Source organism: Physcomitrium patens, chromosome 12 (assembly GCF_059467195.1).
Source record: "Physcomitrium patens ecotype Gransden chromosome 12, ASM5946719v1, whole genome shotgun sequence".
In the NCBI taxonomy this organism is placed as follows: Eukaryota; Viridiplantae; Streptophyta; class Bryopsida; order Funariales; family Funariaceae; genus Physcomitrium; species Physcomitrium patens.
In genome coordinates, this window is record NC_143421.1 from 10,108,644 (window position 1) to 10,122,400 (window position 13,757).

General features: G+C 44.3%; 1 protein-coding gene across 2 annotated transcripts; it reads left to right on the plus strand.

Annotated features, from left to right (window-relative positions):
• The first annotated feature begins 1,602 nt into the window (after positions 1-1,602).
• On the plus strand, positions 1,603-10,377 carry LOC112289570 (AP-4 complex subunit epsilon). 2 transcript variants are annotated; one of them, XM_024534838.3, is made up of 15 exons: positions 1,981-2,121; positions 2,359-2,505; positions 3,316-3,369; positions 3,775-4,390; positions 4,597-4,782; positions 5,147-5,377; positions 5,831-5,941; positions 6,318-6,515; positions 6,698-6,829; positions 6,982-7,038; positions 7,249-7,365; positions 7,559-7,636; positions 8,019-8,162; positions 8,698-9,172; positions 9,433-10,377. In XM_024534838.3, exons 3-15 carry the CDS (start codon positions 3,323-3,325, stop codon positions 10,224-10,226), a joined length of 3,186 nt encoding a protein of 1,061 aa, XP_024390606.1. In that variant the 5' UTR covers positions 1,981-2,121; positions 2,359-2,505; positions 3,316-3,322; the 3' UTR covers positions 10,227-10,377. The 2 variants fall into 2 exon arrangements, with proteins under 2 accessions (XP_090110991.1, XP_024390606.1); XM_090254865.1 differs by having other exon boundaries at positions 1,603-2,505; positions 9,457-10,377.
• Positions 10,378-13,757: the final 3,380 nt, after the last annotated feature.

Here is a 13,757-nt window from a genome sequence, read left to right on the forward strand (position 1 = left end):
AGTAATTCACTCACTTCTAAAACAAGACATGAACAATGAATTAGCACTCTTGTGAATCTGTTAAGGACATGAAGCTTAAAAAAAGAAATCATCAATACACTCTTGTGTCATTCAAAAGAACTCAAAAGTCAGTCAAAGATGATACAATATTAAACTAGAATGGCTATTGCCAAAGACAAGAAGATTAGAAAGTCTTGAAACAAAACTAAAGACTAGAAAGGTATTGACAAGAATGAAGAAGGCTTCACTCTTGCCTCCATATATACTCTAAACTAGGAATTACGTGGCAATGTCTTATATGACCTCTTAAATGAGTTAAGTTTATAAGACTCGTATCTTAACTTGCAAGGATTTTTTTTTATGTATGTGCCATCTAATTAGCTTGTTCCACAAGCTATCAATACGTGGTTAACTTGTTGACCAAGTTTCTAACTTACCAATCAACTATAAATACATATAAAATCAAAGCAACATCTATGAAGCTTCTAAGAAGCTATTCTAGAAAATATTATGAAATAAATTTATTTTTATGTATTTCTATTTAATCATATAGATAAATATTAGAATAAATATGTATATCTGTGACAACTTATGACTTCTAGGTAGAAGATTAAAGAAGAAAATTGCACCTTTAAAGTAATTGACAACATAAAACTAATTGAATATTGGTGTTTAAGTAGCAAGTTGGTCATGCCAAAGTTTAGTAGAATTCTTTAAATCTAGTCTTTTTAAATTAGAGACATTTTTTAGTCTTTAAAATTTCAAAGAATGCAATAATTGAAGCACAAATATTTTTTTAGAAATGGCTTTTTAATAAGAGTTTGCAAGGTTCTAAAACAAAGCTTATTCTCTCAAAACCAAGTTTCAAATGTCTACATTATAATCACTCAGCACATCCAACTTTGCAAAGTGAGAATCCAAAATAAAAGAAGACAAGAAATAAGTAAAAATATTGAATTGTTGTTTGTTTTTGGATTGTGCTTGAAAAAACAACAATCTCTTTCAAAGAACATGTAAAGAGCTCATAGTGGGAGATTTCAATGTTGCATACGCAAACTCAACAATGCTACTACAATTCAAGGTGAGGATTCAAGTATTTAGTGTTACATTGTGAAGCATGTTTGATTCACATTCAATCCTAGTAGGCGCCATTGCTATTGCCAACAATACTTTGACAAACATTGCACAAGGCATTTGTAAAACATCTTTAATAAAACATCCAAGAACAAGTGTCCATGATTAATCCAATTGATCTTCTAATGATATTTATAATGACATGTTGATAGTTGACAATCTATTTCATATGGATATTGCTATAATCAAATAATTATATATATATTTTTGTGATTCTGATGATAGGTGGGGATGATTAACAACTGGCTGGGTCAATTTTACACTCCCCAAAATCAATTGTGAATTGTATATCTCTTCATTGACTATCACTTTATACAAAACTTGTGCACTGATCCAATTACATTATGATGTAGTGTGATTATGAGAAGCCCATACATGCATCAATAATACTACCAGTAGTGCAGTTCTGACGAAAGAAGAATCATAGACCACGTCACAAACTCTCTCCGCACACACTTTCTCCACTCTTCTTCTTCTACTTCTACGAGGGAGTGAGTGCAATCCTGCCTGCCTGCGTGCGACGTAGCAGCATCGCACTCCTCCGTTCCGTTCCGTTCCTTCCTTCCTTCCTCTCTCTCTCTCTCTCCTCCCTCCCACTCTCCTTCTCACCCCTCCTCGGGACCCTTCCCTCCCACCCTCTCCACTTCTCTAGCCTCACTCACTCACTCACTCACTCCTGCCCAGCCCTACGCCCACGTTCCATCCTCCTCGCCCTCTTCCTGTTGTTGTTGTTGTTGTTTATACATACTATTTCCTTATTCATTCTTCCAGGTTCTCCGAGGAGAACACTCTCTGACGTGGAGGTTTAGGTTTTGATGAATGGCCTTGCCGATTCGCTTGCTGATTCTGTAGTGTCACGTGTAAAGCGTGTGCATTTTCATTGTATTGCTTTACTCTGATAATGATTTGGGTTTTCCTTCCGCATTCTATCCCATGTTTCCTCGACTTGTGGCGCGGTGGTATGCACATGCAAGAGATCGGGAGTGTGTAAGTTTAGCCTGATTCATGGGCCGATCGCGTAGCCGCGAGAGAAAGCCGTGGATCATTTAAATATTGCTAATAAACAATTCAGCTTGTATTACTGGATTGATGCCGTAGACGATTGTGAGTATTGAAGTTAGGGTTTGAGCGCAAGCAAAAGTTGCAGAAATATGGAATTGGGTCGCATTTTCAGATTGGTGAAACGGGCGTGTTGAATAAGATTCTTCGGGACAATTGCCTCAGGTGGCACTCTGGAATGTGAGTCAGTGAGATCGTGCTGAAAAGATATTACAAGGTGTAGGTGCTTTGGCGATGCAGTGGCCCTAGCCGAGATCTGGGATTCTGAAGCGGCATTTTCTGTTGTCGAGAGGTTGGACGGTTGTTCAGAAGGTGCGTTTAGGACGCATCTAGAGCCTTGCTCTACCCTTACCTTGAAGAGTTCTTGGGATTCCATCTATGTGGCGAGAGTGATAGGTGTTGTCCGAGCTGTACCGAAGGATCACAGCGGCAAACCAGAGTTTCAAAATTGACGAACAGATGCCTGTCGAGAACCTCTGCAGTCGCTTCTAGTATTCAGCTCGTGGAATCATACCCTTTTCTCCAGCTTCGACGTCTGTCACCTTTTCTTGGTGATAGTGTAATTTGCGATGCGTGTGAATCTCGTTGAACAGCGAATCATTCAGCCTAGTAGCTTGTTTGGTGTGTAGATTTTGAACCGATTCCATGCTTTGAGGCCATAGATGCCAAGTGTGGTGATTAATATAGCGGGTGAAGACGGAGATCGGAAGCAGGGCGGAATAAGTTTTGTTGCAGACAATAGCCTGTGCATTGTGAGGCTGATAAGAAACCCTAATAGGTGTAGGTTTTAGTCCAACGAAAAAATCTGGGAAATTCATCTCAGCAAACTGCTCCATGATCACTCGGAAGCCTCAGAACCTCTGCAAACATTAAATCATGAAAGCAGGAGGCGTTGAGTGACCAAGTACAACAGGATGAAAGGGAGCATGGAGCCGATGAAAACATATTTTTATGAACCCCAAACGAATGCACTGATATTGTTTGAGATTCCTCGGTCTCGGAAAATCTGAACTTCGGAATCTCATCGTCACAGTTATGGCTCTAGAATCATGGCTAAGATTGGCTTGAGCGCCTATTAAGTATTTGTGGTTGATGGTGCTAAAATGGATGCTCGTGTTGCAGGGCCGCAATGGAGTCGTGGGCGAACGTTATTATGAAGAAAGCTTTTAAGCATGGGTTCTCTTTTCTAAACCTTATCGATATGGATCAGGAATCGTTCCTTCAAGTCGTGTCCCTGAAAGAGTTTGGAAGAGTAGCATCGCTGCCGTTTGTCTGACTAGGTTTGAGTTGTCGCACATGTAGGAGATTGGAGTCCTGTGGACGAGTATTTCTGCTGTGACGCAGCTACCAGGGGTGCAGTGTGAAGCTAGCGTTTCGTGGTTTCACAGTGATATTGTTTTGTGGCTCATCGGGCCGGTGTAATTTTCGGATTCGTGGATCAGGATGTTTTTACTACGACGTTAAGGGTGTGAATGCATCCGCGATGGTTTTGGGCGAACTGTCGGGGTTCATCACTTGTCGGTGATGGTGTTGCTGGACTGCTTGATGACATAGTTTTGTGTTGTTTCTCGTGGAAAGCAGATCACAAAATACGATCGACCAGTTGAAGACCATAGGAAGGGAGCTGTCGATGGGCACTCAAGGAAATTGGCTTTCCTCCAAGGAGTATTTAGATCTTGTGAAGGCCATAGGAGAAGCCAAGTCGAAGGCGGAGGAGGAGAGTATTGTGATGGCAGAGATCGAACACCTGAAGAAGCGGATAATGGAGCCGGACGTGCCTCGCAAGAAAATGAAGGAGTACATCATTCGGCTTGTGTACGTAGAAATGTTGGGACACGATGCATCGTTTGGGTACATCTATGCTGTGAAGATGACCCACGACGACAATCTGTTGTGCAAAAGGAGTGGTTATCTTGCGACGACGTTGTTTCTCAACGAGGATCACGATCTAATAATCCTGATTGTGAACACTATCCAAAAGGATCTGAAGTCGGATAACTATCTTGTAGTTTGTGCTGCTCTTACGGCTGTGTGCAAGCTGATCAATGAGGAGACCATTCCTGCGGTGTTGCCTCAAGTGGTTGACCTGTTAGGGCATCCCAAGGAGCAAGTGAGGAAGAAGGCTGTGATGGCTTTGCACAGGTTTCAGCAACGCTCTCCCAGTTCGATGTCCCATCTGCTGACAAAGTTTCGACAGGTGGGTTGCGTGGGACGAGTGCATTCCGAGGATTTTCGTTTTTTAACCACTGTGAGGTTGCGCCTGGGAAGGGCGGCAGCTTGGACGTCATCGTCGTGTGTGCGCTTATTCTTGCAGATGCCTTGGAGTGGTGTTTTTGAATGCCTCACGGCAGCCCGAGCAGGTGTATTGTCATCCTGACGAGAAGTATGATGGTGGTGATGCAGATTCTGTGTGACAAGGACCCAAGCGTGATGAGCGCAGCACTATGCGCTCTGTTTGACTTGGTCTCGGCTGACGTGAAAGGATTCAAGAACCTGACGGCTAGCTTTGTGAGCATCCTCAAGCAAGTTGCAGAGCATCGACTTCCAAGGGCGTATGACTACCATCGCACTCCAGCTCCTTTTATACAGGTGCTCAATGTGCATATGAGCAGTTGTGTGAAGCCAGAAGCTGTTCTACATTGACCTTTGTGGAGTGCAACGAGTTGTGTGTTGTTCAGTCGTGCGCTCAATCTGCGTTTCCAGTAATTGCTGTTGACAGCCAGATGTTATATACAGGGCAAGGAGGACATGTGGTGACATTTGATGCTAGCTGGTTCTAGGAGAACGGTGTTATTTGGTTGTCTTTGCTGGTCGGTTTTGAAGTAACCGTGTGGAAGTATTGGAGTGTTGCAACTCCAACCATTGCAGGGCGGCAGGTTGTTACTTAGTTCCAGTAGGCTACTGTTGCAGTTGGTTGCAGACTTACCGGAGCTATTATCACTGTTGGGTGCAGATCAAGCTTTTGAAAATCTTGGCTTTGCTGGGGGCAGGGGACAAGCATGCGAGCGAGAATATGTACAGTGTGTTGATGGACGTTATCAAGAGGAACGAACCTGGTAAAGGTGACCCTGGGTCGAACATAACCAATGCCATCCTCTATGAATGCATCTGCACTATCACAGCAATCATGGCTAACAGTAAGCTCCTTGGGCTGGCTGCTGAAATCACGTCCCGCTTTCTGAAGGTGAGCTTCACGTAGTCGACCCGTTTCAGTGATATCTTGTGCGCGTCTGGATTGGCCGTTACATCATTGTTTGGTTAGGGGGCTTGATGGTGTGAAATTGGAGCATGGACGGGGTTTTTCGTGGCAGCAGTGCGTAAGCACGCTGTGTAGTCGAAGAAAGGCGAGGAGAATGAATCCAGTGGCAGTGAGCATAGAGAGGAGTAGGCTGGAGAGGTTGTTTAAAGAGGGTGGCTTGTGAGACGAGGCTGAAAGGAAGTTGGAGCGCATGCTACTTTGTAGCGCATCAGTATGGACGTGGACAAGTTGGAGAAATGAGCGGTGTTGCTGCACATGCTCCCACCTTATGTTTTGAAGTGAGGAGATGATTGATGGTCAACTCAACTTTTCAGTACAGAGATGTGAGATGACGTATGTACCTGAGAATGCGGTTCTAAAACGATTTGTGTTGGTTAGAGCGACAGTCACAACTACAAGTATATGGGCATAGACGCGTTGGGGCGTGTGATTGAAATCAATCCGGATTTTGCGGAGGAACACCAGTTGTCTGTTATCGATTGTCTCGAGGTATGCCCAGCTGCCCACACTGTTTCGTTTGTGTAGTGGCGTTTAAAGTTGTTTATCGTTTTATGATGGTACGCATTGAGTTCTGAATGCTAGGAATGTTCGTTTTGAAAACATTGTGAGGATCATTATGATCATCATCATGGGTAGTGGTGAGATTATGATGTGATAAGTGGGATGAAAGGAAGTTTTGGGTTTTGTAGTGTCAGCAGAAGAGTACCTCTACGGCGTTTGGAAGTGGTTTCTCTCAAGCGTAGCTATTGAACTGGATGCTTTGTAGGTGTATGCACTAGTGTGGCTATATTGTTGATGCTGTGCTTCCCTGTTTATTTTGTTTACATGGTGGAGTTATGTGTGTGTTTATGCTGCTTATTGGCAGGATCAAGATGACACCTTGAAGCGGAAGACGCTGGATCTGTTGTACAAAATGACGAAGTCAAGTAACGTGGAAGTAATAGTCGACCGCATGATAAGCTACATGCGCACTTTGAGTGATGCACACAACAAGACTGAGATTGCCACTCGCATCATTGAACTGACGGAGCGATTTGCACCCAGCAATCAATGGTTCATACAGGTAACACCTCTGAGTGTGTGCGGTGGCTGTAATTCTGGACGTTTACCTCAAATGGCAGGGGTTCAGTTACTCGTGAACATTTGATTGGAAGTGGCACTCATTCGCCAGAAGTATATAGTGTAGGCGGAGTTTGCAGTGACGATGTGCTAACTTTGAGGGGGATGCTTCGCGTACTGCAACAGACGATGAACCAAGTTTTTGAGCTGGCAGGGGATTTGGTGCCTGTGAAAGTTGCGCACGATCTGATGCGTCTACTTTCGAAAGGCGCTGGTGAAGATGACGAAGAAGCTGATTCTCTTCTGAGATCGTCCGCAGTAAAATTCTCTACCTCTTGTGTGAAAGTTTTTGGCGTACGAGCGTGTTCTCTTTGTATGCGTAATCCACGTCATCTTTCCTGGAAACCTGGAGTGTGGGTGTTATGTTGAGTCTTTGGTGACTGATGCGATGGGTTATATCGGTTATGCAGGTGGAGTCTTATTTGCAATTGCTAGCAGAGCCCAAGCTTCCATCAATTCTTCTGCAGGTAGAGTGAGCTGCGTGACACTGATTTTTTTTAGTGTGTGGATACCGTGGGTCCCTGAGTGAATGCGAAGCTCGAGTTTGGTCTTTCCGGTTCTGTGGTCTTTCTTCCAAGGGTATGCCAGGTCAGCCTCGCCGTTTGATCACCATGTCAACGGAAAGGCTTGTGGTTTGTTGTTAGGGGCTGATTCCGGATCACATTGTGCACGTGCAGGTTGCGTGCTGGGTATTGGGAGAGTACGGAACTGTTGACGGTACTCATAGTGCCGATGACATCATTGGCAAGCTGTGCGATGTTGCCGAAGCTCATCCCGGTGATAACGTTGTGAAGGTAGGTCCCAGGTTAGTGTGCCTGGTGAATTCATCGTCGTAGCGAGTAGCGTGTTGGGGGTGTGTTTGTTTCCTGGCAGCGCATGTGTTGTGAGCGATTAGAAATATGCACATTTGTTCGCACCTTCCTACAGTAAAGGAATCCGTGGCTGCTGCTCTAAATCGGTAGGGGCCGTTGGCTTGGACACGGTCAGGGATATGCAATCACAGCAATCACGAAGATATGCGCATTCGAGATTGGAGCGGGCAGAGAAGTTGAGCTCATACCCGAGGTGATCTCCGTTGGCTCTCATCGTCTTTCAGCAATAAGCTACCTAGGGTCAGTCCAGCTGCGGATGTCAAGTCGGCACCTGGGTTGTAGACAGGTTCTGTCCTTTGGTGGATTGGATGATATTGGGGGTCGTTTGTGGATGTCATTAGATGTGCCGAGCGGGTGAGGCACGGTTTGAGCGGCGGGGACGTTTTACGAGTCGAGCATGGAACATAATATTGAAGAAAGAGATGTTGGGAGTAGATGTACTATTGCGATAGATCTGTGTTCGCATGGAGAATTTGATGTGTTTGAGGTGACGGTGTGAACTGATAGAGGTAGTTTTAGAAAATTCCAGAGCAGGAAGCTTGTCTAACAGAACGTGGGCCTGGCGGGTGTTACAGTGTCGGTCATTTGTGGATGATCTGCTGGCCTCCCACTCCACGGACCTACAACAGCGGGCATATGAGCTGCAGGTATTCTTTGGACTTGGTGCGGACCTCGTGCGGAAGGTGCTGCCTGTGAACGGAAGTGGCGAAGAGATTGAGGTAGGTGTATACGTTGGCCGTGAAGGGCTGCGTTTCCTTTCTCGTGTGTGAGGATGAGGTGGTTGTGAGGGGTAGGTTGGTAGAGCGAGTTTGGTTTGGGACTCAACTTCTACAGAGATTTCTGGTGAGGTCGCCGGGTGTGAAGTTGGCAAGATGACAGGGCACGATCACGGTCGGTGCTTGGGATGTTACGTCTTCGTGGGTGCAGTGTGTTTAGAGCAAAATATAGAAAGTTACTCCTGTATGGCTTGTTTCTTGAGTCGTGGAGAGTTTATTTGTGGATTGAAATATTTGTGTTCGTTTGGGTGAAGAAAGAGTGTTTTGGTGTTTCAAAGATATTCTGTTGTCGGATGTCGTGTGTCGAGTTTCTCGGGTGGAGACCGAGTTGTATGTTTTGACAGTCTCGTCGAGGTAGAGTCGCTGGACTTTGTGAAGTTTTGTTTACAACAAGGTTGAAGATTTGAGAATACGTGGTGCGGGTGTCGTTTCAGCAGACGAATGTTGAGTATGAAATGACTTGCGGGTTAACGTGCAGTTTGACAGGGAGTTGCCATTTCTACAAGAATTTGTGGATTCTGCTCTGGCCAATGGGGCCCGTCCGTACCTGGATGAGAACGAGCGGCTTGGTGTGGACAGTGGCATGAGCTCATTCGTGAGTAGCAGCCGCAGCCATCATGAGCCGTCCCACGGTCTACGGTTCGAAGCGTATGAAACGCCGACGGCAGCCATTCCCTCCGGTTCTGCAGCTGCTCCCTCTTCTCTTCTTCCAGACTTCGAGGAGTCAGTGACTGAACTTACTCGAAGCGTGAGAAACCAGACCGATAGTTCACAGGTGGACTTACTGGGGCCCGAAGTTGCAAGACTTCGGTTAGATGGAGTGCAGAGGAAATGGGGTCGTACGTCAGGTTCTTCTCAACCTTCTCTTGCGCCCACACCAGCCTCTGAGCAACAAAGGCGTGATAGTGGTGTCTCAGAAGGCGCGAGCTCCAACAAGGAAAGCAGTCCAGCAGGTACGTCGTATGGAAACAAGATGAGTTACATTCTGGACGATGGATCGTTGATTCGGGGCAAGTATGCTGCTTGTGTATGCTGTTACGGGATGATGTGGGGGAACCATTCGCACTAGGGAGTTGCTGATGGAGCCTTCGGGAGCAGATTGTTGTTTCCACGTGCTAATGCTGGTTTGTGATTGCGAGGTAACATGAAATAGCATGGCGAATTGCAGTAGGGTGTATGTGGTTGACGTAGTTGGTTGGTGGCTGATTTGTAGAGTTGTGGGATGGTGATGGAGCAGAGCCTAGACATGAAATCTACAGCAGCAGCTTCGAGGGAAAGAAGGTAGAGCGGGAAATACCAGCGGAGAAGCAGAGACTGGCGGCATCCTTGTTTGGTGGTTCATCAGTCCAGAAAGGCAGTAGTGGGGGAGTGAAGGGAGGAGTGAAGGCGTCGAAGGCAGCAGGGAATGTTCGACCCGGTGAGAAGGGCGTACCTCCGAGACCTGCGGCAGGGAGCGGAAAGAAGAAGAATTGGAGCGCAGCTGAGCCAAAGCAAGCCTCGAGCTCGCTGATGGACCTGGTGGACATGAGTGGGGACGACTCACTACCAGTTCATGATGCTAAAGCATCGTACGATCCGTTCAAGGAGTTGGAAGGTTTACTCGGCGTGCCTTCCACAGCAGCGTCTTCCACATCAGTAGGATTGGGAAAGAGTACGATGGATTTTATGTCTTTGTATGACAGCGCTCCTGTTGTGTCCCAGAGTGCTAGCTCGTTAGCAGGTGATTCTGATGTGCTATCTTTAAGCCATAGACGCAGTGGTGGGATGGATGGCGCGAATGGGGTTGAAGGAGGACTGATAGACTTGAATATATTGCCAAGCTTGAGTCCACTGGCGGGATTGGGTGAGCTTGCGCAGTCAAGTTCAAGTTTATCGCCATCGACTGGTGTGTCAGACAAGAAAGGGCCTTCTCGTCAACATTCTTTGCAAAAGGATGCTGCCTCCCGGCAAGTTGGCGTCACTCCGACGGGTGCGAATCCTGCTCTGTTTCAGGACCTTTTTGGGTGATGCGAGGGTTGTTGTTGTTATAACGCAAGGGAGGGGGATACAGGAATAGGTTGGAGTAGTTGCGTAAATGAATATATGAATCGCTCCATGTAGAGCCGTACTTGGTGTGGCTGGAGCAGAAGAAATGAGATTTATCATCGCCATGAGACCACATGGAGTTGTAGTAGTGTTGCGGTGTGGTTGTGCATTAGTGGGAGTTGTGTATTGTGTATGGGTGGTTTGGGGGTGTTGGGTTTGTGGACAAGTTTGGAATGTGCAAGTCTTTTGAGGCTTGGAGGCCTGTTGTGTTTCATTGAGTCAAGGACTCAGTTCCATGATTTGGGCACTGGTGAGAGCCAAAGTGGGATGAGGTTGTGATGGTCCAGGGAACCGCGAGGTTGTGATGGTCCGAGCGAAAAGCACCCGAGGCCATCGCTCATCCAGCGCTTGTAGTCGTCGGGGCTTAGATGTTGTGCGGTGTTAGCGTACACTTCGAACGCCACGAGTGAGCCTTGGAACGTTGGCGCTCGCTGTGCCGCTTGTAAGTCTCTGGGTAGTTCATCTTGTGTGTAAGCGTTATTGTTGAGTCTCACGCATTTCCTGCTCTGTTTGGGCGATGTGACTTACAGTGCGCGGAGAGTGGATCCGTCGAGCTCTGCAAAGATTCATTGTTGTGTCTAGACTTTGTTAAAGACTGCCTTCAACTCTCCTTTCCGTTTGTCTGATCGCTTGTACTGGCAAATAGAGGACCAGCAGGCCATTCCGACATGGATTGTTGTTTCCATGATGGATGAGTGCCGTTCCTAGTTTGAATGGTTCCTGGTTCAATTCTTGGCCGCATTTTTGTACCCAAAGGTGCCAGAGTAGATTGCTCTTGAGTATCTCCCAGGAGGTCTCTGTAGTTACCATGCAGTTCGTGCCGGCGTCCCAGGACAATTCGTTTGATTGGATTCCTGGATTGCCTAGTTCAAGCTGGGGTCCATGTAGGATATGTTGCCATGTATTGTAGAAAGGTGGGCCTCCGCTCGTAGATTATTGAGGTATGTCCAAGCAGGCTGAAGGATGGGACATTTCATGAATGCATGCTCTGCTGTTTCTACGGCAGCGTCGTTACATACTCGGCATTGACCATCCCATCCGGCTTGGCTGCGCCACGCTCCAATCGGCAGTCCTCCAGCAAGGAACAACCAATGCATAGAAGCGACTTTACGTGGTAGCCACGAGTGCCACACTCTAGCCATGAATTTCTTGCACTGGGAATTTGTGTATCCTTTCGATTTGAGAGGTAGTACACCTTTCATAGCTCCTTGTTCCGATGCCAGACCAATTCTGTATCCGAGTTTTGTAGTGTATGCGTAGAAGTTTCTGCCCTTGACGCATCCAATGTCGTTCCAATGCCAATCGATGGGATCCCATGGAAGGTATAGAATGGGAGCTGAACTGAAAAGCCATACTCGGTATCTGGCAAGGTCGGGTGGGTCGGGTCATCAACGATATCTCGTACAGTTTTAGTTGAGTACTCAAACTTGTTCTAGATTACCAGGTGGGATGCGGAACTGTCGGCCAGGCAATCTTCTGAGTTCCTCAGTTGCGAGGGCTTCATATGAATGGGCCCTCCAACCTCCTATCTGTCATGGATATGGTATACAATCGAGATTGGGCCGTTTATTTCTCGTGTAACCCATTCTCCAGATTCTGGTGGGAAGCATCCTAATGATTTCCCGGGGATGCTGTTTGTGACTTGTTCCCGTTGTGTTGCGATGTCACGGGAGTGTATTCTGTTCCCGAGGTAGTCTAGCGGGATCCAGTCTTGATGGTGGAAGTGCCAGAAGTCGTTGACTGTAAAAATTCCGTTCTTCTCCCATATGTAGAGCAGTGTGGCTCAATGGGTTCCTAGGACTGTCCCCATCGTGTCCCTGATTAGTAAATTCCCAAACAACGGTTGTGTCGCATAATTTCTTTGTAGTGTTTCTGTGGTGTTTGAGTTAGGCCATTGTGAGTTTGAGTTCAGGTGTGGAAGGATGGGCGCAATAGGAGGGAGGTTGATTTTTGCAGTTGGTTGGCCATCATGATACAATGTGGGTTAGCTTGCCATCTTCCCGCTCCGTTTGGGTGATATTGTGCAGCACTAGAGTTTTCCATGGTTCTTGTCAAGACAGGTCCGGAAGTCTTGCAGCCTTTCTTCTCTGTGCGACCCATAGAATGAGGACCTATAGAATATTGCCATGTAACTTTTAGTTAGATAGTGTATATAGAGGTTGAAGTGAAGTCTTTTTTACTCTTAATAACATATTTCTCATCTTTAGTCTTATTTCAAGAAGTTTCTAGTTTTCTTGTATTTGGCAATAGCCATTTTAATTTAATATTTTATTATTTTTGAATAATTATATATTATTTTTTAGTAACACAAGAGTCTATTTATCCTTTGATTCTTCATAATTCATATCTTTGATAATTTGATAAAAGTACTAATTTATCTTTATTGTTTTATCTTAGAAGTGAGTGGATTATTTTGCTTCTTTTGTTATATTTTAAAGGTTGCAAAATAGCCACTTTTAATTTAATTTTTTTATTTTATAATATTTATTTTTTTCTTAAAGAAAATAAATTACTATTCTTTGTGGAAATTTTTATTAATATTAGATGTTGCAAATTACCTTCTTTTAATTTGATTTATAGATTTGTTACATTACATAGCACATTATAAAAGAAAAAATCAAGGTTAATAGTTTGAGGTTTTGAACAAAAGGAAGGAATTGACTATAACAAGACATTTGCTCCAATTGTCGAATAGGAAACCATTTGCATGCTACTAATTCTTTTTGCACAACGCAAATGGCAATTCTATATACCATATGGATGTGATATTGATTCTATAAAACTTTATATGGTTTAAAACAAGAACTAAAAGTATGGTATGATAAAATCAATTTATTTCTATATAATCAAAGATTTAGCAAAAGAAAAAAAGACTATAATCTTTATATTATTTATCATAAATAAATAAATAAAAAAAAAACATCCTTTTAGTTCTTTCTATAGATAATCTCTTCTTTATAAGAAATTGCATCAAATAGATTACTTGATTTAAATTACAAATGGAATCGAGATTTGAAAAATCAAAGTTTAGAGAGTGATCTAACATTCTATCTCAAGACTAAAATTATCATAGTACTACAAGGTCTATTCATGACACAACAAAGCTATGCTCTCCAAGTAATTCACCACTTTGATCTAAAAGGATTCTAACATGTATCCACTACAATAGTTGAGCAACTCAAACTCACCTTAAACATGTATGAATACATTGTGGATCCTACCTATTATAGATTATAGTAAAAAATTCATACAACTTGCCTATTTACAACCAAATATATTCTATTTAATTAGAATTATTAGTCAAATTATCATAAAACAACAAATTTTTTATCTAATAGCAACAAAACATATTTTGAGATATATTACAAGTATTCTAAATTATAACATTTTCCATATTACAAAATCAAGAATAATAATCTCAAGTTATATCAACTTAGATTGGATAAGAGATCT